This window comes from Carcharodon carcharias, chromosome 1 (assembly GCF_017639515.1).
Source record: "Carcharodon carcharias isolate sCarCar2 chromosome 1, sCarCar2.pri, whole genome shotgun sequence".
NCBI classification, from domain to species: Eukaryota; Metazoa; Chordata; class Chondrichthyes; order Lamniformes; family Lamnidae; genus Carcharodon; species Carcharodon carcharias.
In genome coordinates this window covers 93729710-93755271 of record NC_054467.1, presented here as the reverse complement: position 1 = coordinate 93755271, position 25562 = coordinate 93729710, and the positions used below count along the sequence as shown (strand labels likewise).

Below are 25562 nucleotides of genomic sequence, written 5' to 3'. Positions count from 1 at the left end.
GCGCACAGCCAATAAAAACCCCGCACAGCCAATAAACTCGCCGCACAGCCAATGCACTCCCGGCGCTGCCAATACACTCCCGGCGCAGTCAATACATTCCCGAGGCAGCCAACACACTCGCCACACAGGCAATAAATTCGGTGCACAGCCAATACACTCCCCGCACAGCCAATACATTTCCCGCACAGCCAATACATACCCCGCACAGCCATAACACACCCCGCACTGCGAATACACTCCCCGCACAGCCAATACACTCACCGCACAGCCAATACACTTCCGTAGAGGCAATACACTCCCCGCACAGCCAATACACTCCCCGCACAGCCAATACACTCCCCGCACAGCCAGTACACTCCCCGCGCAGCCATAACACTCCCCGCACAGCCATTACACTCCCCGCACAGCCATAACACTCCCCGCAAATCCCAAACACTCTCTGCACAGCCAATACACTCCCCGCACAGCCAATACACTCTACGCACAGCCAATACACTCCCCACGCAGCCAATACCCTCCCCGCGCAGCCAATACACTCCCCGCGCTGGCAATACACTGCCCGCAAAGCCAATACACTTTCCGTACAGCCAATAAACTCCCCGCACAGCCAATACGCTCCCTGCACAGCCAATACACTCCCCACAAATCCAATACATTCCCCGCACAGCCAATACACTCCCCGCAGAGCCACTACAATACCAGGACAGCCAATACACATACCGCACAGCTAATACACACCCCGCACAGCCAATACACTGTCCGCACAGGCAATACACTCTCCGCATAGTCAATACACTTGCCGCACAGCCAATACACAACCCGCACAGCCAATACACTCTGGGCACAGCCATAACACTCTCCGCACAGCCCAAACACTCTCTGCACAGCCAATACACTCCCCGTGCAGACAATATGCTCCCCGCGCAGCCAATACACTCCCCGCGCAGCCAATACACTCCCCGTGCAGGCAATACACTCCCCGTGCAGCCAATACACTTTCCGCACAGACAATAAACTCCCCGCACAGCCAATAAAATACGCACACAGCCAATACGCTCCCTGCACAGCCAATACAATCCCCACAAATCCAATACATTCCGTGCACCACAATACACACCCCGCACAGCCAATACACTGTCCACACAGGCAATACATTCTCCGCATAGTCAATACACTTCCCGCATAGCCAATACACTCCTTGCATAGCCAATACACTCCACGCACAGCCAATACACTCGCCGCACACCCAATACATTCCCCACACAGCCAATACACACCCTGCACAGCCAACATACTCTCGGCACAGCAAACGTACATCTGGCACAGCCAATACACATCCCGCACAACTAATAAACTTCCCGCACAGCCAACACACTCCCCGCACAGCCCATACATACCTCGCACAGCTATAACACACCCCGGCAGAGCGAATACACTCTCCACACAGCCAATACACTCCCCGCAGAGCCATAACACTCCCCGCACAGCCATAACACTCCACGCACAGCCAATACACTCCCCATGCAGCCAATACACTCCCCGCGCAGCCAATACACTCCCCGCACAGCCAATAAACTCCCCGCACAGCCAATAAACTCCCCACACAGCCAATACACTCCCCGCGCAGCCAATACACTTTCCGCAGAGCCAATAAACTCCCCCCACAGCCAATAAATTCCCCACATAGCCAATACGCTCCCTGCACAGCCAATACAATCCCCACAAATCCAATACATTCCCTGCACAGCCAAGACACTCCCCACAGTGCCACTATACTCCCCGGACAGGCAATACACATCCCGCACAGCCAATACACTCCCTGCACAGCCAATACATTCCCAGCACAGCCAATACACTCCCCGCAGAGCTACTACCCTCCCTGCAGAGCCATTACACTCCCCGCACAGCCATAACACTCCCCTCACAGCCATTACACTCTCCGCACAGCCAATACACACCCTGCACAACCATAGCACACCCTGCACATCCATAATACTCCCCGCATAGCCCATACACTCCCCACACAGCCAGTACACACCCCGCACAGCCAATACACTCCCCGCACAGCCAATACACTCCCCGCACAGCCAATGCACTTCCCGCACAGCCAATACACTCTCTGCACAGCCAAAACACTTCGCGTACAGCCAATGCACTCCCTGCACAGCCAGTACACTCCCCGCACAGCCAATACACTCCACGTACAGCCAATACACTCACCGCACAGCCATTACACTCTGCGCACAGCCAATAAAAACCCCGCACAGCCAATAAACTCGCCGCACAGCCAATACACTCCCGGCGTTGCCAATACACTCCCGGCGCTGCCAATACATTCCCGAGGCAGCCAACTCACTCGCCGCACAGGCAATAAATTAAGTGCACAGCCAATACACTCCCCGCACAGCCAATACATTTCCCGCACAGCCAATACATACCCCGCACAGCCATAACACACCCCGCACAGCGAATACACTCCCCGCACATCCAATACACTCACCGCACAGCCAATACACTCCCTGCACAGCGAATACACTCCCCGCACATCCAATACACTCACCGCACAGCCAATACACTCACCGCACAGTCAATATACTCCCCGCATAGCCAATACACTCCCTTGGAGGCAATACACTCCCCGCACAGCCAATACACTCCCCGCACAGCCAATATACTCCCCGCACAGCCAATACACTCCCCGCGCAGCCAATACACTGCCCGCAAAGCCAATACACTTTCCGTACAGCCAATAATCTCCCCGCACAGCCAATACGCTCCCTGCACAGCCAATACACTCCCCACAAATCCAATACATTCCCTGCACAGCCAATACACTCCCCGCAGAGCCACTACACTACCCAGACAGCCAATACACATACCACACAGCCAATACACACCCCGCACAGCCAATACACTGTCCGCACAGGCAATACACTCCCCGCATAGTCAATACACTTCCCACACAGCCAATACACTCCTTGCACAGCCAATACACTCCACGCACAGCCAATACACTCCTTGCACAGCCAATACACTCCACGCAGAGCCAATACACTCCTTGCACAGCCAATACACTCCACGCACAGCCAATACACTCCACGCACAGCCAATATACTCCCCGCACAGCCAATACACTTCCTGCACAGCCAATACACTTCCCGCACAGCCAATACACTCCCCGTACAGCCAATACACTCCCTGCACAGCCAATACACTTCCGGTACAGCCAATGCACTCCCTGCGCAGCCAATATACTCTCTGCACAGCCAAGACACTCCACATACAGCCAATACACTCACCGCACAGCCATTACACTCTGCGCACAGCCAATAAAAACCCCGCACAGCCAATAAACTCGCCGCACAGCCAATACACTCCCGGCGCTGCCAATGCACTCCCGGCGCTGCCAATACATTCCCGAGGCAGCCAACACACTCGCCGCACAGGCAATAAATTCGGTGCACAGCCAATACACTCCCCGCGCAGCTAATACATTTCCCGCACAGCCAATACATACCCCGCACAGCCATAACACACCCCGCACAGCGAATACACTCCCCGCACATCCAATACACTCACCGCACAGCCAAGACACTCCCCGTAGAGGCAATACACTCCCCGCACATCCAATACACTCCCCGCACAGCCAATACACTCCCCGCACAGCCAATACATTCCCTGCACAGCCACAACACTCCCCGCACAGCCCAAACACTCTCTGCACAGGCAATACACTCCCCGCACGGCCAATGCACTCCACGCACAGCCAATACACCCCCGCGCAGCCAATACACTCCCCGCGCAGCCAATACAGTCCCCACATAGCCAATACACTGCCCGCAAAGCCAATACACTTTCCGTACAGCCAATAAACTCCCTGCACAGCCAATACGCTCCGTGCACAGCCAATACACTCCCCACAAATCCAATACATTCCCCGCACAGCCAAGGCACTCCCCGCAGAGCCACTACACTCCCTGGACAGCCAATACACATATCGCACAGCCAATACACACCCCGCACAGCCAATACACTGTCCGCACAGGCGATACACTCTCCGCATAGTCAATACACTTGCCGCACAGCCAATACACTCCTTGCACAGCCAATACACTCCACGCACAGCCTATACACTCCACGCACAGCCAATACACTCCACGCACAGCTAATACACTCTACGCACATCAAATACACTCCCTGCACAGCCAATACATTCTCCGCACAGCCAATACACTTTCCGCACAGCCAATACACTATCCGAACCGCTTAACACTCCCCGAACAGCCAATACATTCCCTGCACAGCAGATACACTCCCCGCACTGCCAATACAAACCTCACACAGCCAATACACACCCCGCACAGCCAATACACTCCCCGCACTGCCAATACACACCTCACACAGCCAATACACACCCCGCACAGCCAATACACTCCCCGCACAGCCAATACATTTCCCGCACAGCCAATACACTCCCCGCACAGCCAATGCACTCCCCACACAGCCAATACACTCCCCACACAGCCAATACACTCCCCACACAGCCAATACACTCCCCGCACAGCCAATACATTCCCCGCACAGCCACAACACTCCCCGCACAGCCCAAACACTCTCTGCACAGGCAATACACTCCCCGCACGGCCAATGCACTCCACGCACAGCCAATACAGCCCCGCGCAGCCAATACACTCCCCGCGCAGCCAATACACTGCCCGCAAAGCCAATACACTTTCCGTACAGCCAATAAACTCCCTGCACAGCCAATACGCTCCCTGGACAGCCAATACACATATCGCACAGCCAATACACACCCCGCACAGCCAATACACTGTCCGCACAGGTGATACACTCTCCGCATAGTCAATACACTTCCCGCACAGCCAATACACTCCTTGCACAGCCAATACACTCCACGCACAGCCAATACACTCCACGCACAGCCAATACACTCCACGCACAGCTAATACACTCTACGCACATCAAATACACTCCCCGCACAGCCAATACACTCCTGCACAGCCATAACACTCCCCGCACAGCCAATACACTCCCCGCACAGCCAATACACTCCCTGGACAGCCAATACATTCTCCGCACAGCCAATACACTTTCCACACAGCCAATACACTATCCGAACAGGCTTAACACTCACCGAACTGCCAATACACTCCCTGCACAGCAAATACACTCCCCGCACTGCCAATACACACCTCGCACAGCCAATACACACCCCGCACAGCAAATACAATCCCCGCACAGCCAATACATTTCCCGCACAGCCAATACACTCCCCGCACAGCCATAACACTCCCCACACAGCCAATACACTCCCCACACAGCCAATACACTCCCCGTACAGCCAATACACTCCCTGTACAGCCATAACTCTACCCGCACAAACATAACACACCCTGGATATCGAATACACTTTCCACACAGCCAATTCATACCCCGCACAGCCAAAATACACCCCACACAGCCAATACACTCTCCGCACAGCCAATACACTCCCCGCACAGCCATAACGATCCCCGCACAGCCAATACACTCCCCACACAGCCAATACACTCCTCGCACTGCCAATACACACCTCACACAGCCAATACACTCCCCGTACAGCCAATACACTCCCTGTACAGCCATAACTTTACCCACACAAACATAACACACCCTGGATATCGAATACACCTTCCACACAGCCAATTCATACCCCGCACAGCCAAAATACACCCCACATAGCCAATACACTCCCCGCACAGCCAATACACTCCCCGCACAGCCATAACGATCCCCGCACAGCCAATACACTCCCCACACAGCCAATACAATCCTCGCACTGCCAATACACACCTCACACAGCCAATACACTCCCTGCAGAGCCCCTACCCTCCCCGCAGAACCAATACAATCCCCGCACAGCCATAACACTCCCCGCACTGCCAATACACTCTCCTGACAGCCAATACACACCCTGCATGACCATAGCACTCCCTGCACATCCATAACACTCCCCGCATAGCCTATACAGTCCCCACACAGCCAATACACACCCCGCACAGCCAATACACTCCCCGCACTGCCGACATACTCCCGGCACAGCCAATGTTCACCCAGCACAGCCAATACACTCCCCGCAGACACAATACACTCGCTGCACGCTTAATACACTCGCCGCACACCCAATATACTAACCGCATGCCCAATACATTCCCCACTCAGCCAATACACTTCCCGCACTGCCAATACACTCCTCGCACAACCAATACACTTCCCGTACAACCAATACATTCCCTGCACAGCCAATACACTCCCCACACAGCCAATACACTCCCCGTGCAGCCAATACACTCCCGGCACAGCAAATACACTCCCGTCGCAGCCAATACATTCCCTGCACAGCCAATACACTCCCCACACAGCCAATACATTCTCCGCACAGCCAATACACCCCCACGCAGCCAATACACTTCCCGTACAGCCATTGCATTACCCACAGGGCCAATACACTCTCCGCACAGCCAGTACACTTTCTGCGCAGCCATAACACTCCCCACACTCTCAATCCACTCCCTGCACAGCCAATACACTCCCCACACAGCCAATACACTCCCCGCACAGCCAATACACTGCCCACACAGCCAATACACTCCTCACACAGCCAATACACTCCCCGCACAGCCAATATACTCCCCGCAAAGCCAATACACTCCCCGCACAGCCAATACACTTCCCACACATTCAATACACTCTCTGCAGAGCCAATACACTCTCCGCACAGCCAATACTCTCCCCTGCACAACCAATGAATTTTTGTTAAGGATGGGCCATCCAAAACTCAAACCCAATATAATATTGGTGATCTTCTATCTTGTGTTTCATTGAGGGTTAGCATTTGCTGGAACTGCATTCAGGATATTATTGCACATGATATTACAATATACAATTCTTGTGAGCACCCCTCTCCACTGTGAGTGCCAGATATATAAATGCTAATAAACCTAATGAGAATTTATTGCTGGTCTGTGCAACTGGACTCACACTTTGCTGTTAAATTGTATAGCTCTTGTGATGATTGCCTTTTGCAACTGTGGACAGAATTTTTCCTGCGTCGTGCGGGCTCGGCAGGAGCTGCGGTTGGGACCCCTGCCACCGCCAGCGATTAGGTTTGCATTGCCAGATAACGCGGGTGGACCAATTAAGGCCTGCCCAGCCTAATACGTGTCTCCAAGATCAGTAGGAAGGGGTGGGCGGGGCAGGAGGCCAATGTCTGCCAGGTCCAATGGCGACCCGGCAGCCTATTCAAAAATGGCGCAGGCAGCCGTGCTCAGGCTGCCTTTGACTTCATAGATCAACAATGCAGAACGTCGTGGCCGAACAGGGCAGGCGGGAGGACAGGTCGGCGGAGCAGTCAGCCCCAAGGCTTACAGACGTGTGTCTCGCTACTCTCCTCTCCAAATTTCTCTCCTTTTTCTTTCTTTGTCTACTGACTTTATTTTCCATCTTTTAGGCACAGTTGAATATCTTGTGTAGGTTTAACATTTTTTGTGTGATATCAATGCCTGCTTTAGATTATTACTTACCTTAAAAGCTCTTTGTGACTTTTAACTTCCCAGTCAAATTGATTGGTTTTCAGCAGATCAAAAAATTCTTCTCTTCTCCTAAAAAAAACATTAATTTTAACTGCAAGAGATTAAGTTTTATACAGATTCTCTTATTTCCTTTCATGAAACCATCCTTAGCCATCAGGGTGGCTTTTTGTTTTCATTGTCCAGTGGTAATCTAGTGGTGATAATTGCTACCTTGATCAGGTCATTTTGCACTGTATATCATGCAAACTCATGAACAGGCCTAAGGCCATCACTTTCGGCCATGAAAAGTTCCCAGTCTACCTCAGATTACCTTGAAAGGGCAAGGTATCTCAAAAATTTGAGAAACAGGTGAAGCTAGTTGTTTCTGTGCAGTAGCAACATGATTGGTATTTGCCACTAACAGGATGCTGCTGTTCAGCCAAAAGTACGTTCTGCCTATCACACAGATGAGTAATGTAGTATATGAATTTCGGTGCTGGTGTGATGCGAACAGCGGCTGGGACATGCTATTTGCTACGATCCACCAGCCTTTGGTATTTGCTACGATCCACCAGCTTTTGGACGTACGGTCTAGTACATCCAAAGGCTGGTGAATTGTAGCAAACAGCATGTCCCAGCCGTTGTTCGCAACAGGCTTGCAAAACTCAAAACAGTGTCCAACATTAGATGTGATTCCGCGATTGGACACGTTTGCTAAATAACCCTCAATGTGCTAAGAATTACGCTGACAACCAATTTAAGATTGTCAGTTGGTGAATTTGCGTGTACTGGAAGCTACATATTTTAATATACAGGGCCCTGTTCTTTGCAGACAGCAAGAACATGCACATTACATTGCACCTCTTTCAGCTAAACAAAATAAGTGACAGCCATTCGATGCCTCATTCCTCAGGGTAATGCCTTGACTAATCAGGGTTAAGCTGCCTGGTTTAAATTTCAAACAATGCTTGGCAGTTAACTGTCAGTCACCATCAGTGGCACATTTTCTATGGCTACGCCACTTGCCAATCAATCAGCACTCTCTTCACCTATAATATAAATTGTTGTTTTCCCCTTCATATTGGTATTCTTGTGAGTGTCCTGGTGAGTGCAAGACGAAATGCTTAGACATGTCTCTTTTTTTAGCAATACTAAGCTATTTTGTTAGGCTCCTTGCCAAGGAGCTCCTCCAATATAAACTCCAGTTAATTCAGATTTCCATCTCTCACATCTTGTCTTGCAATAATTCCTACTTCCCTATTGCTCCATCCTTGCCATTTTCCATTAGTAATCATAAATCCTTTTCCTTCCTTATCTCTATGGCCTCCTCCAGCCCTGCTTGAGAACATGTGCCCTCTGCTCTTCCAAGTCTGGCTGCCTTTTGTTCCCCCTCCTTTGGTGTTACGACTCTCAGGCACCATTGTTCCAACTTTGCAAATCTCTTTAAATCTCTCTATTCTCCACTTTGCATCTTTTAAACATCGCCTTAAAACCTACCTCTTTGACCATGATTTCAGCCACTTTCCCAAACATTTCTCCAATTATTTTGGCACTTTTTTATATCTCTAAAATATCTTGCAACAATTTCTACATTAAAGGCCTATTCTACAATCTGAGCATATAATGCATGCTGATGCTACCATGCAGTACTGACTGACTGCTATATTGTCAGAGGTGATGAGATATTAAACCGCAGATGCCATCTAACTATTTGGGTGGACGTAAAAGATCCTTTAGCATTATTCAGAGAGAGCAGAGTTTTCACTGAATTCTGGCCAACATTCTACCCTCAACCAACATCCTCAAAAACCAATTAACTGGCCATTCATCTCATTTACTCTTTGGGTAACTTTGTTTTGTGCTAATTTACTGGTTTGCTTACTCGAATTACACCAGTGATTGCACTTCAAATGTGAAGTGCTTTGGGATGTCACGAATACATAATAAGACATTCTATAAATGCAAGTTAGCCCTTTAGAGATACATGTAATTGTAGAAAGCTGTACAGCTTAATGAGTACAGGTATTATCACTATATTAATTAATATTTCATCAATTATCATTGCGAAGGAAATTAACAGGTTAGTCCTAAAAGATTATCGGGCAGTGTTGAATGTAATTACATTTGCCAATGCAATACATAAACCACTCCTTTTCATTCTTTTGTCATGTGTAACATGTGTATGAATTTTGCAATTTAAAGATTCAGCACTTCAAACAGTTTTAAAATCTTAATCTTGCAAGATTGAACTTCAGAACTGTGATGTGCCTGTCCTCAGTACTTACTTCATGTAGATTGCTAGGTCTGTGGCTAGAATGGCCTGCTCAATCATTTTCAGAGTCACTTTATACTCATCTAGAGATAGGCCACTCAGAATTTGGTTTCCCTGGAGGAAAATAAAGAATTATTAGACATTCAATAAGCTGCCAAAAACTGTGCATCATGGTAAAATTAATTTTCTATGTAAGATGAATGATTCTCTAGATAACGCTTTATAAATTCAATACACATTCATGAAATATTAACTCTTATAGTGTTTGGTTGACAATGATAATCCATGCTTTTCATGTTTCATGTTTGCTTTGCTTGGGAGTTATAATCCAGATAATGGGCTTGATTTTATCCTCCCCCCCACCGCCGTGCATGTTTTTTTTTGGGGGGGGCACATAAAATGTCAGGTGGCTAGCCCACCACCTTCCTGCCTTCCCTCAAGCTCACCCCCACAATATGCTAGGTGGGCAGGTGCCAAAATCGGCAGCCTGAATGCCATATTTAAATAAATAATTAAAGTTCAATTAGGCTTATTAGCAAGCCTATTATCCTGGATAATACACTGCCCACATAGTACAGTTGGCATAGGCAGGCAGGCAGGAGTGGGCAGGCCGTGTTTTTATGGCCTGGATGAAAAACAGTGGGAAGGAAGGGGGGCACCTTATTCGGGGGTGGGGGATGCCCTGTGCATAAGGGAACACCCACTCCAAGGTGTCACCCCCTCTCTTCCCTCCTTGCCACCTGCCCTTCAAAGCCCAGCGCATACACCTCTCCTCCATCCCTGGGCTCTCAGATCCCTCCCTGCCCTAAAATCCTGGGACTTACTTTTCTGTGGCAGCCATTGCTTTCCTTTGCACTACCAGGACTGCTCGAGCTTCTGGCCAATCAAATTGGAAGTCCACTCTCAGCAAGTTTGGCCCATCCCCAGCATGTTATGGCTGTGGGATAGGCTTCTTTCTTTTATTCATTCACAGGATGTGGGCCTGGTTGGCTAGGCCAGCATTTATTGCCCAACCCTAATTGCCCTTGAGAAGGTGATGGTGAGCTGCCTTCTTGAACCTCTGCAATCCATGTGGTGCAGGTACACCCACAGTGCTGTTAGGAAGGGAGCTCCAACATGTTGACTCATGTTGACTTCAACTCATGTTGAAGGAACAGCGATATATTTCCAGGGCAGGATGATGAGTGACTTGGAGTTTTTATGGTGTTTTGGCTGCTGGCTGACTTTCCTCCCCCATAAAATTGCGCCCAAAATCTCTGACACAACAATTATTATTATTATTAATAATAATAATAATAAAACAGCACATCATTAATATCACCATTTATCAATAGGCTAATGAAAACCCATTATTTGTTATTCTGGATAACTAACTATTTTATTACTTTGGTCAAACTTAACAAACACTACTTAACCAGATATTTTTGTTGACCTGCAACTACCAGATGGAAGCATTCAGAAAGATGTTCAAAATTCGTGTTGGGCTGATCGTCAACTCTAGATTGTCAGATTCACCAAGATCTAATATGTATATTTGCAGGTTTACATCACACATAATAGAAGTGACTGGCATAACCTTTTTACCTGTAAGGTATTGATTAATGATGGATCATTCAAATAAGGGGAGGCGAGGCGTTGTGGTATTGTCGCCGGACTAGTAACCCAGAGACCCAGGGTATCACTCTGGGGACCTGGGTTTGAATCTTGCCACTGCAGATTATGGAGTTTGAATTCAATAAAAATCTGGAATTAAAAGTCTACTAATGGCCATGAAACCATTGTCGATTGTTGTAAAAACCCATTTGGTTCACTAATACGCTTTAGGGAAGGAAATCTGCCAGACCCACAGCAATATGGTTGACTCTTAAATGGCCTAGCAAGCCACTCAATTGTATCAAACCACTGCTATAAAGTCAAAAAAAGGAATGTAACCTGAATGACAATGGCAATCTTAGCCCTGTCCACCCTGCAAATCCCTCCTTATGAACATTTAGGGGCTAGTGTGAAAATTGGGAGAGCTGCCTCACAGACTAGTCAAGCAACATTGACTCTGGACCCCCATGAAGTCTCATCAGGTCAAAGATGGGCAAGGAAACCTCCACCTACCGCTCTTCCTCAGTTGATGAATCGGTGCTCCTCCATGTTGAACACCACCTGGAGGACCACTGAGGGTTGCAAGGGTGCAGAATGTACTCTGGGTGGGGGAGCTCAATGTTCAGCACCAAGAGTGGCTCAGCAGCACAAATACTGACTGAGCTGGCTGAGTCCTGAGGGACATAGATGCCAGACTAGGTCTGTGGCAGATGGTGAGGGAACCAACAAGAGGGAAAAACATACTTGACCTCATCCTCACCAACCTGCCTGCTGCAGATGCATCTGACAGTATCAGTAGGAGTGATCACCCCACAGTCACTCTGGAGAAGTCCCGCCTTAATATTGCCTCCAACGTGTGGTGTGGCACTACCGTCATACTAAATGGGATAGATTTCAAACAGAAGTAGCAACTCAGGACTGGGCATTCATGAGGTGCTGTGGGCCATCAGCAGCATCAGAATTGTACTCAAACGCAATCTGTAACCTCATGGCCTGGCACATCCCCCATTCTACCATTACCATCAAGCCAGGGGATCAACCCTGGTTCAATGATGAGTGCAGAAGGGCATGCCAGGAGCAGCACCAGGCATATCTAAAAATGAGGTGTCAACCTGGTAAAGCTATAACACAGGGCTACCTGCATGCCAAACAGCATAAGCAGCAAATGATAGACAGGGCTAAGTGATTCCACAGCCAACAAATCAGATTTAAGCTCTGCAGTCCTGCCACATACTGCCATAAATGGTGGTGGACAATTAAACAACTCACTGGAGGAGAAGACTCCACAAATATCCTCATCCTCAATGATGGAGGAGCCCAGCACAGCAGTGCAAAAGATAATACTGAAACTTTTGCTACAATTTTCAGCCAGAAGTGCCGAATGGATGATCTATCTCAGCCTCCTCTGGAGGTCCCCTGCATCACAAATGCCAGCATTCAGCCAATTCGACTTACTCCACGTGATATCAAGAAACAACTGAAGGCACTGGATACTACAAAGGCAATGGGCACTGACAATATTCCAGCAATTGTACTGAAGACTTGTGCTCCAGAACTTGCCACGCACCTAGCCAAGCTGTTCCAATACAGCTACAACATTGGTATCTACCCGGCTATGTGGAAAATTGCCTAAGTACGTCCTGTACACTAAAAGCAGGGCTAATCCAACGTTGCCAATTGCCACCCAATCAGTCTACTCTCCATCATCAGTAAAGTAATGGAAGGGGTCATCAACCAAGCGGCACTTGTTTAAGGCTCACTGACGCCCAGCCTGGGTTCCGCCAGAGCCACTCAGCTCCTCACCTCATTACAGCCTTGGTTCAAACATGAGCAAAAGAGCTGAACTCCTGAGGTAAGGTGAGAGTGACTGCCCTTGACATCAAGGCAGCATTTAACAGAGTGTGGCATCAAGGGGCCCTAACAAAATTGGGGTTAATGGAAATCAAGGGGAAAACTCTCCACTGGTTGGAGTCGGACCTAGCACAAAGGAAGATGATTGTGGTTGTTGGAGGTCAATCATCTCAGCTCCAGGACATCACTGCAGGAGTCCCCCAGAGTTGTGTCCTCAGCCCAACCATCTTCAGCTGCTTCATCAATGACCTTCCTTCCATCATAAGGTCAGAAGTGGTATGTTCGCTGATGATTGCTCAATGTTCAGCACCATTCGCGACCTCTCAGATAGTGAAGCAGTCCATGTACAAATGCAGCAAGACCTGGACAAAATCCAGGCTTGGGCTGACAAGTGGCAAATAACATTCACGCCACACAAGTGTCAGGCAATGACCATCTCCAACAAGAGAGAATCCAACCATTGCCCTTGATGTTCAATTACATTACCATTACTGAGTTCCCCATTATCAATAACCTGGCAGTTACCATTGACCAGAAACTGAACTGGACCAGCCATATAAATACTGTGGCTGCAAGAGCAGGTCAGAGGCTAGGAATCGTGTGAAGAGTAACTCATCTCCTGGCTCCTCAAAGCCTGTCCACCATCTACAAGGCACATGTCAGGAGTGTAATAGAATACTCCCCATTTGCCTGGAAAAGTGCAGCTCCCACAACACTCAAGAAGCTTTACACCATCCAGAATAAAGCAAAAACAGAATTACCTGGAAAAACTCAGCAGGTCTGGCAGCATCGGTGCAGAAGAATAAAGTTGACGTTTCAAGTCCTCATGACCCTTCAACAAAACTGAGTAAAATTAGGAGAGGGGTGAAATATAAGCTGGTTTAAGGTGGGGGTGAGGGTGGGGGGTGGGGAGAGAAGTGGTGGGGGGGCATGTGGTTGTAGGGACAAGCAAGCAGTGATAGGAGCAGATAATCAAAAGATGTCACAGACAAAAGAACAAAGAGGTGTTGAAGGTGCTGATATTATCTGAAAGAATGTGCTAATTAAGAATGGATGGCAGGACACACAAGGTACAGCTCTAGTGGAGGTGGGGTGAAATAAGACTAACAGGGCAATAAAGGTATAGATTTAAAAATAATGGAAAAATGTTGGAAAAGAAAAATCTATATAAATTATTGGAAAAAACAAAACGGATGGGGAAGAAACCGAAAGGGGGTGGGGATGGAGGAGAGAGTTCAAGATCTAAAGTTGTTGAATTCAATATTCAGTCCGGAAGGCTGTAAAGTGCCTAGGCAGAAGATGAGGTGCTGTTCCTCCAGTTTGCGTTGGGCTTCACTGGAACAATGCAGCAAGCCAAGGACAGACATGTGGGCAAGAGAGCAGGGTGGAGTGTTGAAATGGCAAGCGACAGGGAGGTTTGGGTCATTCTTGTGGACAGACCGCAGGTGTTCTGCAAAGCGGTCACCCAGTTTGTGTTTGGTCTCTCCAATGTAGAGGAAACCGCATTGGGAGCAACGAATGCAGTAGACTAAGTTGGGGGAAATGGAAGTGAAATGCTGCTTCACTTGAAAGGAGTGTTTGAGCCCTTGGACAGTGAGGAGAGAGGAAGTGAAGGGGCAGGTGTTGCATCTTTTGCGTATGCATGGGGAGGTGCCGTAGGTGGGGGTTGAGGTGTAGGGGGTGATGGAGGAGTGGACCAGCGTGTCCTGGACAAGAGGAGAGAGAAGGGAGTCAAGATAATGAGAAATCAGTTCCGTGGGGCAGGAATACGCTGACACAATCGGTTTGCCGGAACAGTTCTGTTTGTGGATTTTGGGTAGGAGGTAGAAGCAGGCCGTCCGAGGTTGAGCGACTATCAGGTTGGAAGCTGTGGGAGGAAGATCTCCAGAGGAGATGAGGTCAGTGACAGTCCTGGAAACAATGGCTTGATGTTCAGTGGTGGGGTCATGGTCCAGGGAGAGGTAGGAGGAAGTGTCTGCGGTCTGTCTGCAAGAATGACCCGAACCTCCCTGTCGCTTGCTATTTTAACACTCCACCCTGCTCTCTTGCCCACATGTCTGTCCTTGGCTTGCTGCATTGTTCCAGTGAAGATCAATGCAAACTGGAGGAATAGCACATAATTTTCCGACTAGGCACTTTACAGTCTTCCGGACTGAATACTGAATTCAACAACTTTAGATCTTGAACTCCCTCCCCCATCCCCACCCCCTTTCCGTTTCTTCCCCGTCCGTTTTGTTTTTTCCAATAATTTATATAGATTTTTCTTTTCCCACCTATTTCCACTATTTTTAAATCTATACCTTGTATGCCGTTAGTCTTATTTCACCCCACCCCCACTAGAGCTGTACCTTGTGTGTCCTGCATCCATTCTTAATTAGCACATTCTTTCAGATAATATCAGCACCTTCAACACCTCTTTGTTCTTTTGTCTGTGACATCTTTTGATTATCTGCTCCTATCACTGCTTGCTTGTCCCTACAACCAACACCCCCCCCCCCCAACTTCTCTCCCCCCACCCCCCCACCCCCCCGCCACCTTAAGCCAGCTTATATTTCACCCCTCTCCTAATTTTACTCAGTTTTGTTGAAGGGTCATGAGGACTTGAAACGTCAACTTTATTCTTCTCCACCGATGCTACCAGACCTGCTGAGTTTTTCCAGGTAATTCTGTTTTTGTTTTGGATTGCCAGCATCCGCAGTTTTTTGTTTTTATCCCAGAATAAAGCAGCCTGCTTGATTGGCACCACATCCGCAAACATTCACTCCCTCCACTACTGACGCACAGTAGCAGCAGTGTGTACCATCTACAAGATGCACTGCAGGGATTCACCAAGGCTCCTTCGACAGCACCTTCCAAACCAATGACCACTACCACCTAGAAGGACAAGGGCAGCAGATGGATGGGAACACCACCACCTGGAAGTTCCCCTCCAAGTCAGTCATCATCCTGACTTGGAAATATCGCGTTCCTTCACTGTCGCTGGGTCAAAATCCTGGAACTCCCTCCATAACAGCACTGTGGGTGTACCTACACCATACGGACTGCAGTGGTTTAAGAAGGCAGCTCACCACCACCTTCTCAAGGACAACTAGGGATGGACAATTAGTGCTGGTGCAGCCAGCGAAGCCCACATCCTGTGAATGAGTAAAAAAAATAAGTACATAAGATCAAGCAGGAGCAGGACTTAAGATTCAATTCAAAAATCAAATTTTTTTTAATTGCCCAAGTCTTTCTCTTAGAATCAGTAAGGCATAATTTAAAAGTGTTTAGCGCCTTTTTTTTTCAAAATTGCATCAATTGAAAATGATTTCAGTATGTCTGTCATACACGCTGTACTCACATTTGTTTCTTCTACAAAGTATTTTTTTTAACATCCTGACATTGAAAAGATCCTGCAATTGTGCAAGCATTATTTGGAAAGATCCCCTTGGTCAATTTCAACATGCATTCTAACACAATTTCTATACTTTCCATAATTTTTCAAAGCTTTAAGCATTGTAAAGAATAAAAACATTTTGTGGTGTCAATTTTTACATTGGGTGAAGAAGCTTATCACCGACTATAAAAATGTCTTTGCCAATTTTATATCCCGTGTCAAACACAATTTGTTCAAAAATAATGAACAAGGCCTCCAAACATGGCTATTCAGTTGTAAAGTAAAATACCCCTGTATTCATTAAAAATAGAGAATTTGCAGAAACTCACAAAAAACTCAGCAACAGCAGCAAAATGTAGACAAATTCCAAAAATAAAGCTCTTGGCCCTTGCATCATTTGAGTATCAACATGATTAATTTGAATGAAACACAAATGCAGTGATCCACTTACAGGGGTGTTGAGTATCATGACACACTGATCAAAATGATGATGTTCCATCATGGAGTGACAGTAGAGCTGAGCAAGAGGGTGCTCACTCCTGCACAACATCAAATAAATAGAAGATTCCATGTAAACAGTTACACTCAACTTTCAAAACCAGAAAGCAAAATCACCACACAATAATGCACTAAATTGGCTCTTTCCGTAATCATGTTTCACCTTTGAAGCAGGTTGTACTGCTGCAGGCCTGGTGGGAAGAGCAGTGGCAAGTAAGTTGGCCACCACCATCACCCATAACAGAGGTGAGCTGGGGAAGAAAGCATAAAACTGCAGGTTGAACGTTGGAGCTGGTGGATTGAGAAGCAATGACGCCAACTAATATCTGGAGGGTTCCAAGGTTAGCTGAACGTACACATGAATTACACCTGCCTTACAGCTCAGTGGTAGCACTCATACCTCATGGTCATCAAAGTTTTTCATTGAAATCCCACTCCGGAGACCTGAGCACATAAGCTATGCTGACTCTCCAGTCCATGAGGGAGTGCTGTACAGTTGAAGGTGTTGCTGTGCAGATAAGATGATAACCTAAGGTCTTGTCTGCCCTCTCAGGTGGACATGAAAATTTTTGACACTATTCAAAGAAGTCCAGAAGAGTTCTCCTGGAGTCCTGACAATGTATATCCTTCAATTAACAGCTAATACAGATTATCTGTTCATTTATTTCATTGGTTTTTTTGGGATCTTGTTGTGCATGTGTAAATTGGTTGCTGTCTTTTGTACACTACATTAGTGACTAGACTTCAAAAGTACTTCCTTGGCTGTAAAACACTTTGGGACTGAGATCATGAAAGGTATGAGGTGAATGTAAATTCATTCTTTTCTTTCTAAACCAAATTCCCAGGTGCGATTACACACAGGAAAGGAATAGTGATCTTTTCAGTGAGCACAAGAAGTGCATACAATATTTGGAATTTTCATTATATTGATCAATATATAAAAGCACTTTCCACTAGTCATCTGGCCTTATCGCTTGTAAACTGCTCAGCAATTTATCCTTTTATGTGGAGGTCATGATAGACTTGGACTATGCTGACCAGTAAAGTTCATAATATTTACCAGCAGGTAATAAAGTAATCCAAACAAGAACAGCCCATGAAAACATACTACATACAGCAACATGAGCAATGACTTGCATTTATAAAAGATCTTTAACATTGTAAAGCATATCAAGTTGCTTCGCAAGAGTGTTAGTAAACACATAAAGCACATAAAGAGATATTAGGATGGGTAGCCAAAAGCTTGTTCAAAGGAGGTAGGGAACACCTTAAAAGAGGAGAGAGAGAGGTAAAGAGATGGAGAGATTTAGGTAAGGAATTCCAGTGCTTGACAGTTGAAGGTGACCACCAATGGTCAGGCAATGAAAGTTGAGGATGCTCAAAAGGCCAAATTTGGAGAAGCGCAGAGATCTCGGAGGATGTAAGGTTGGAGGAAGTTACAGTGATAGGGAGGAGGGAGCAAAGCCATGGAACTATTTGAAAAACCAATCTGAGGGAAAGTGCATTGGAGCACCAACTCACTTCGGTGCAATAATAACCTCACTATCCAATAATCACCAACTGGAATATATCATACTCACAACATTTGAAAGGCTCATACCTCTTTATGAAAGCATTGTTCACCCCCCTGTGGTCCAGATCATGGCTCAGGGTTGCTATGATCAGAGCTAATGTCTCCAGGTCAGTTAACTTGTTCTGTAACAACAGAAGAAAACAAGGAACTTTCAAATTCTCAATACTCAGGTTATTTAATATTTGTAAGGGTAGGTGGAATGTGGACAGCGAGGAATCTAACATTTTTCACACTAATGGAGTGAAATGCTGACAAGAAACTTAACAGCAGAATTTCATTATTCATCTCAACTTTGAGGCTGCAAAATTCGATAACTGCTGAAAATTAGTATGTGGATTGTGATGCGTGATTGACCTGTGCCCATTGCTGTCAATTTTGCGCAGCCTGCTCATTACCATGATTGTAATGTGAATAACAATAACTGTATTGTTGAGCGGCTGCATACCTCAGCAGGTGACCCAAAATCATGAGAATCCAGCACCAGTTCAAGCTAGCATGCACTACTTAAAACCTGTCTGCACCTCTTAACACGGAGGTGTATTGTGTCTGAAGCAGGTGCTGGGAGTCATTCTGTGACTGATCCTGACTTGGGAAAGAAGAATGGCACAACATGGGGCAGAGTGAGCTCCAAGACTTTCCAACACTGTACTGGAGGACTTGTTGGAGATGGTGCAGAGGAGGAGAGAAGCTCTCTATTCACAGGGGACAAAAGGCCCTACAGACAAACTCTGAGAAGCAGTGGAAGCAGATAGTTTAGGTGGTCAATGCAATAAATCAAACCCCGAAGACCTGGATTCATTGTCCGAAAAGTCCAATGACCTCACACGAATGGTCGGGGTAAGCGAATGTATCTTTGGTTGCTATTTCACCAACTTCATGACCAGCCTCACACATTGCTCAATGCACCACATCCCCATAAACAAGCTCTATCAATCATGATTCATATCTCACATTCATAGCTTCACCTCAACCTCACACAATCAGCATTGCTGCAAGCATCACATCCATATCTCACAGCTCACGGACTTTTCTAGTTATTCAACCATGACAGCCACCTTGCCCAAACCAACTACATCACACTTACTGACTGCAGGGCAAGATGGTGCACTACTGGAGGCAGCGGGTGCTAATTGGCAGGGGAGCAGGCATGGGTGTATGTTCTTACCCCCATTGAGGAGATGGTGGTGATCATCATTGGAGCGGGCTTTTGATGAGGCTATGGCCAGTAGCATGGTTAAACTGATAGAGGACAACAATATCCACATACCTAACCCTTTCTCTCACGTCTCACTACCCCCTTGTCCCACAATCTCTTCTGATTTATATGCTGCAGATGGTGTAAGTATGCACCTCTTAATAACCTCCCTCCCTACTCCTTTTAGAAACACATCCAGAAGGAGAAAACAGCTTGGACCAGTGCTCATATTTATCAGTTTTTACTGGTGTTCCATTTTAAGTTATACAAGACCAGTTCGGACAGTACGCTTATTTCTCAGTTTTTACTGTTTTTTCCTTCTGGGCAAGTGATGCAGCCTGACCAGGCAGCAGTGGAATACCAAGAAGTGGAAGAGGAGGAAGACAGTGATGATGAAGAAACACTGTCACTTGCTCTCATATTCACAGCCACTAACTCAGACACTGACACAGTACGTAATTAAGAAGGTAGCTTAGGAGTGAGACCTGCATGTGGTGAATCACTGGGCTGAGTGGCCGGCAACCAAGAAATGTGACAAGACTATGGGTACCAAGAAGATCCTGGCTGTGATTCTTTCAAACTATCTACACCTTTAGCCAAGCTGTTCTAGTACAGTTACAACACTGGCCTCTACCCAACAATGTGGAAAATTGCCTAGGTATGTCCTGTCCACAAAAAGCAGGATAAATCCAACCCAGTCAATTACTGCCCTATTAAACTACTTACAGTCACCAGCAAAGGAATAAAGGAGTCATCAACAGCATTTGCAAAATAGCATTTGCTCATCAATAACCTGCCCACCAATGCTCAGTTAGGGTTCTGTCAAGACCACATAACGGCTTTGGTCTTAATATGGATAAAAAAAGCCAAGTTCCATAAAAGAGATGAGAGTGACTTTCCTTGCTATCAGAACAGCATTCAACCAAGTGTGGCATTAATGAGTCCTAAAATGGGGATTATGAGGCAAACTCTCTCATGGTTGAATCATACTTAACACAAAAGAAGCTGGTTGTGGTCATTGGAGGGAAATCATCCTAACCCCAGGACATCAGTGCAGGAGTTCCACAAGGCAGTGCCCTTGGCTCACCTATCTTCTTCAATGACCTACCCTTCATTGTAAGGTTAGAAGTCTGTCAGTTTGCTGATTATTGCACAGTTTTTAGCTCCATACACGATTTCTCAGATAAGAAACCAGTCCATGACTGGATACAGAAAAACCTGGAAAAAAAGCCATGCTTGTAAGTAACATTCACACTATACAAGTGCCAGGAATGAGCATCTCCAGCAAGAAACATTCAAATATCCTGACATCAATGGTATCACCATCACCAAAGTCCCCAACATCAATATTCTGGAAGTCATCGATCAGCCAAATAAATGACGTGGCTATTACCACAGACTGGTCCTTCTGTGATGAGTGGCTCAGTTCATGACTCCCCAAAGCTTCTCCACCATATACAAGTAAGGGTTGTAATGGAATATGCTCCATTAGCTTGGATAAGTGCAGCTGCAACATTTCAGAAACTTAACATGATCCAGGATCAACCAGCCACCTCTGTAAATATCCACTCCCTCTACCAGCAGTTTAAAGTGGTTTCAGTATCTATCACCCACAAGATGCACTACAGCAATGTGCCAAAGCTTCTTGGACATCTCCATTCAAATCTGTGACCTCTGCCATTTAGAAAGACAAAAGCCATAGTCCATGGAAACCTCATCACATGCAGATTCCTCTCCAAGACGCACATCATCCTGACGAGGACTATATCACCATTCCTTCACCATCACTGGGGGCAAAATTTACAACTTCCTACCTAACAGCAATGTAGAAAGACCACTGCCACATGAACGGCAGCATCTCAAAAAGAAGGCTCTCCATCACCTTTTCAAGACCAGCTACGGCTTTGCAATCTTCATATCCCAAGAGTTATTTTTTTTAAAAACAAGGGGCTGGATTCAATTGGGAAGATGCTGGAGTGGTGGTAATACCACTGGACTTGTAATCCAGAGGCCCAGGCTAATGCAACTGGGGACATGGGCTTAATCCCACCACGGCAGCTGGTGGAAATTTATTTCAATTAATAAAAAATCTGGAATTGAAATCTCAGTAACGGTGACCATGACAACTATATAAAAGCAAAGAACTGCGGATGCTGGAAATCCAAACCAAAAACAGAAACAGAAATATCTGGAAAAACTCAGCAGGTCTGGCAGCATAGGCGGAGAAGAGCACAGTTGACGTTTCGAGTCCTCATGACCCTTCAACAGAACTAAGTAAAAATAGGAAAGGGGTGAAAGATAATCTGGTTTGAGGGGCGGGGGGTGTTGTTGGGACAAGCAGCCAGTAATAGGTGGAGATAACCAAAAGATGTCACAGACAAAAGGACAAAGAGGTGTTGAAGGTGGTGATATTATCTAAAGGAATGTGCTAATTAAGAGTAGAAAGCAGGACAGACAAGGTACAGATAGGTACAGGTGGGGTGAAGGAATACTAAAAGGGCTAAGAACACCTTCGGTCTGTCCGCATGCATTACCCAGACCTCCCTGTCGCTTGCCATTTCAACACTCCACCCTGCTCTCATGCCCACATGTCTGTCCTTGGCCTGCTGCAATGTTCCAGTGAAGCTCAACACAAACTGGAGGAACAGCACCTCATCTTCCGACTAGGCACTTTACAGCTTTCCGGACTGAATATTGAGTTCAACAATTTTAGATGTTGAACCCTCTCCTTCATCCCCACCCCTTTCCATTTCTTCCCCCTCCTTTTTGTTTTTTCCAATAATTTATATAGATTTTTCTTTTCCCACCTATTTCCATTATTTTTAAATGTATTTCCACCCATTGTTTATCTCTACCTTTTAGCCCTTTTAGTATTCCTTCACCCCACCCTCACTAGAGCTATCTGTACCTTGTCTGTCCTGCTTTCTACTCTTAATTAGCACATTCCTTTAGATAATATCACCACCTTCAACACCTCTTTGTCCTTTTGTCTGTGACAGTTTTTGGTTATCTCCACCTATTACTGCCTGCTTGTCCCAACAACACTCCCCGTCCCTTAAACCAGTTTATATTTCACCCCTTTCCTATTTTTACTTAGTTCTGTTGAAGGGTCATGAGGACTCGAAACATCAACTGTGCTCTTCTCCGCCGATGCTGCCAGACTTGCTGAGTTTTTCTAGGTATTTCTGTTTCTGTTTTTGACCATGACAAATATCATTGATTGTCGTAAAAAAAAAGTCTGGTTCACTGATGTTCTTTAGGGAAGGAAATCTGCCATCCTTAACTGGTCTGACCTACATGTGACTCCAGATCCACAATAACATGGTTGACATTTAACTGCTCTTTGAAATAGCTTAGAAAATCACTCAGTTCAAGGGTAATTAGGGATGGGTAACAAATGCTGACCTTGCCAGTGATGCTCACATCCCATGAAAGAATAAATAAAATAATTCAGCCCATTGCAGTGGGAAACATGGTGGCCGGGTCCAATCAATTACAGGAATCAGTCTTCCTGCGGCAGCAAAACCCCCCCGATTAAACTCAGAGGATAGAAGGGACCGACATGGATCCTGGCTGCTGGCGGCAGGATGTCAATTAAGCTCATCAATAAGCCAACTGACACCCGTTATCCCTGAACCCACCGCAATTTAGTGGTGGCTCAGGGATTAAATGGGAACTGCAGGACTCTCCCACCCTCTCAAAGGCCAGCCAGTAAACCTTGTCAGGTTTCAGGGGAGGTCCCTTTTTATCAGACACTCTGTGCCTAACCAAGGATCCCAACATTGGAAAAGGAGGGGCTATTGAAAGCCAGCCCCCTGACCTTGTCTCTGATGCCCTCCCCCTCCTCCCACAAATCCCTACCCTGCGATTCCCATCCTGCTCTCACTCACCTTAGGCAAGGGTCCTTTGGTGAACCTAGGCCTCTGGTGGGTGCATTTCCGGCAGCCACCACAGCTCCCAATGGTGTCGATGAGCGATGGGGAGCTGCTGGTCTCTGATTGGCTGACATCCCTTAGAAGGTAGAACTTCCACCATCAGGGTTCAGAATCGTGGGAAACCTAATGCTGGTCACTTAAGTGTTTTTGATGGGCACTTAATACCGTCAGGCCACCCCACTGAACTGACAGGGATTCCCCAACAATTCACCAACTGGTGGGTTAAACCCCCCATTGGGCTGACTAAATCCAGCCCAGTGATAGAGTTTTATCCCTGTTAAGCCCTGTTCTATATGTTCCTATCATTTGTCCCTGATTCACCTCCACTGACCAATTAATTACAAGCTTTTGTCCATTGATTGACTCCTTCACATTCTGTCCTCCAATGATTGCCTCCTTGCCACTCTATCCAGCATTATAAATGCAGACATTGGAATTTATAATAGAAATATAAAAGTAAGGAAAGAAGATATGATATTTAAACAGGGATAGAAGTATGTTTGCAAGCACTGGCCAAAGCTTCACTGTCCTCAAACACCAATCCACAATTGGCCTTGCCTTCCTGTGTGGAACTCCAAGGGAGATCAACTCGTAATATATAAAAATCCTATAGTTTGTAATGCAACAACAACAATTTACATCAAAGGGCAATACAGGGAATCCTCATTATTCTTACTTGCTACATCAGGGGCACATTAGGCCCTCAGCCTCTCATACAGAAGGAGATTTAGTCTTCACCACGTGATTATAATCTGGTAGAATGGATCACCCACTCGTTATAGAACCATGCAGCCATAGAAAAGTCACGGCGGAGAAAGAGGCCTTTCAGCCCATCATGTCTGCGCTGGTTTATAGAACCCATCTGACTTTTTATTCCAATGGAATTAAATTTCAACAGAGAGAAATTGTCCTCATTTTTGGGAGAGTCAAGAACTAGAAGTGACTGGCGAAACAGTAATGGCCCAAAAAAAAAATGAAGTGGCAATCATGGCTTTCAAAATGGAATTGGATAAGCACCTGAAGAGGAAAAAAATTGAAGGGCTAAGATGAAAAGGTAGGAAAGTGGGACCAGATAAATTGTCCTTCCCTTGAGCCCATGTGGGCTTGACAGTTCAAATGGCCTCATTCGCCCATGGATGAGGTTTCCAACAGTAATTAAAAAGCAGTAAAAATGTTTAAACCTCATTTTCAATATGTCCCTGTTATGTGACTGAGTCACATATGGGGACATGTTTCTATCATTTTTAAAATCTTTATTTTGGAATCCACAATTCTTCAGCTCCCTGAGGCAGCTGTGTGCCCTCAGGGAGCTTTCAGTGCACACTCCCCCACGCAGACCTTTGCGCTCACACTCCTCCCAGCCCCACCCTGGGAGAGCTGTGTTCCTCAGGGTAAAATCGCAGTCGGGGGCCGATCGCAGGCAGCAGCAGACCATTTCCCAGCTGCTCCTAGGCTTGTCTGACATGCCCACCCGACGACTGGAAAATCCTGCCCAAGGCTGCCTGGCTGATTCGACCACCCACCAACAGTAAGATTGGATGGGCAGAGAAAAGTAGGTAGAACTTAAATGATTAAGGGCTTTAATAGGCCTCTTAATTGTTGGCGGGTTCGCTGCCAACTCTTACGCGCACCCGCTGACCAAAATATTGCGCGAGTGCACGATGACATCAGGATGCTCGCCCGACATTATCGAGCGCT

At 46.7% G+C, this 25562-nt stretch overlaps 1 protein-coding gene across 6 annotated transcripts in view; it reads right to left on the bottom strand.

Moving 5' to 3' along the window:
- Nucleotides 1-25562, bottom strand: part of pde5ab (phosphodiesterase 5A, cGMP-specific, b) — a 264229-nt gene that overhangs the window by 123227 nt on the left and 115440 nt on the right. For all 6 annotated transcript variants that reach the window (XM_041198053.1, XM_041194077.1, XM_041195659.1 and 3 more), the window contains 4 exons: nt 18762-18856; nt 17115-17202; nt 9857-9957; nt 7584-7661 (listed from right to left, as the gene is read on the bottom strand). In XM_041198053.1, coding sequence (XP_041053987.1) covers nt 7584-7661; nt 9857-9957; nt 17115-17202; nt 18762-18856 — 362 coding nt within the window. The remainder of the gene's footprint in view (nt 1-7583; nt 7662-9856; nt 9958-17114; nt 17203-18761; nt 18857-25562) is intronic.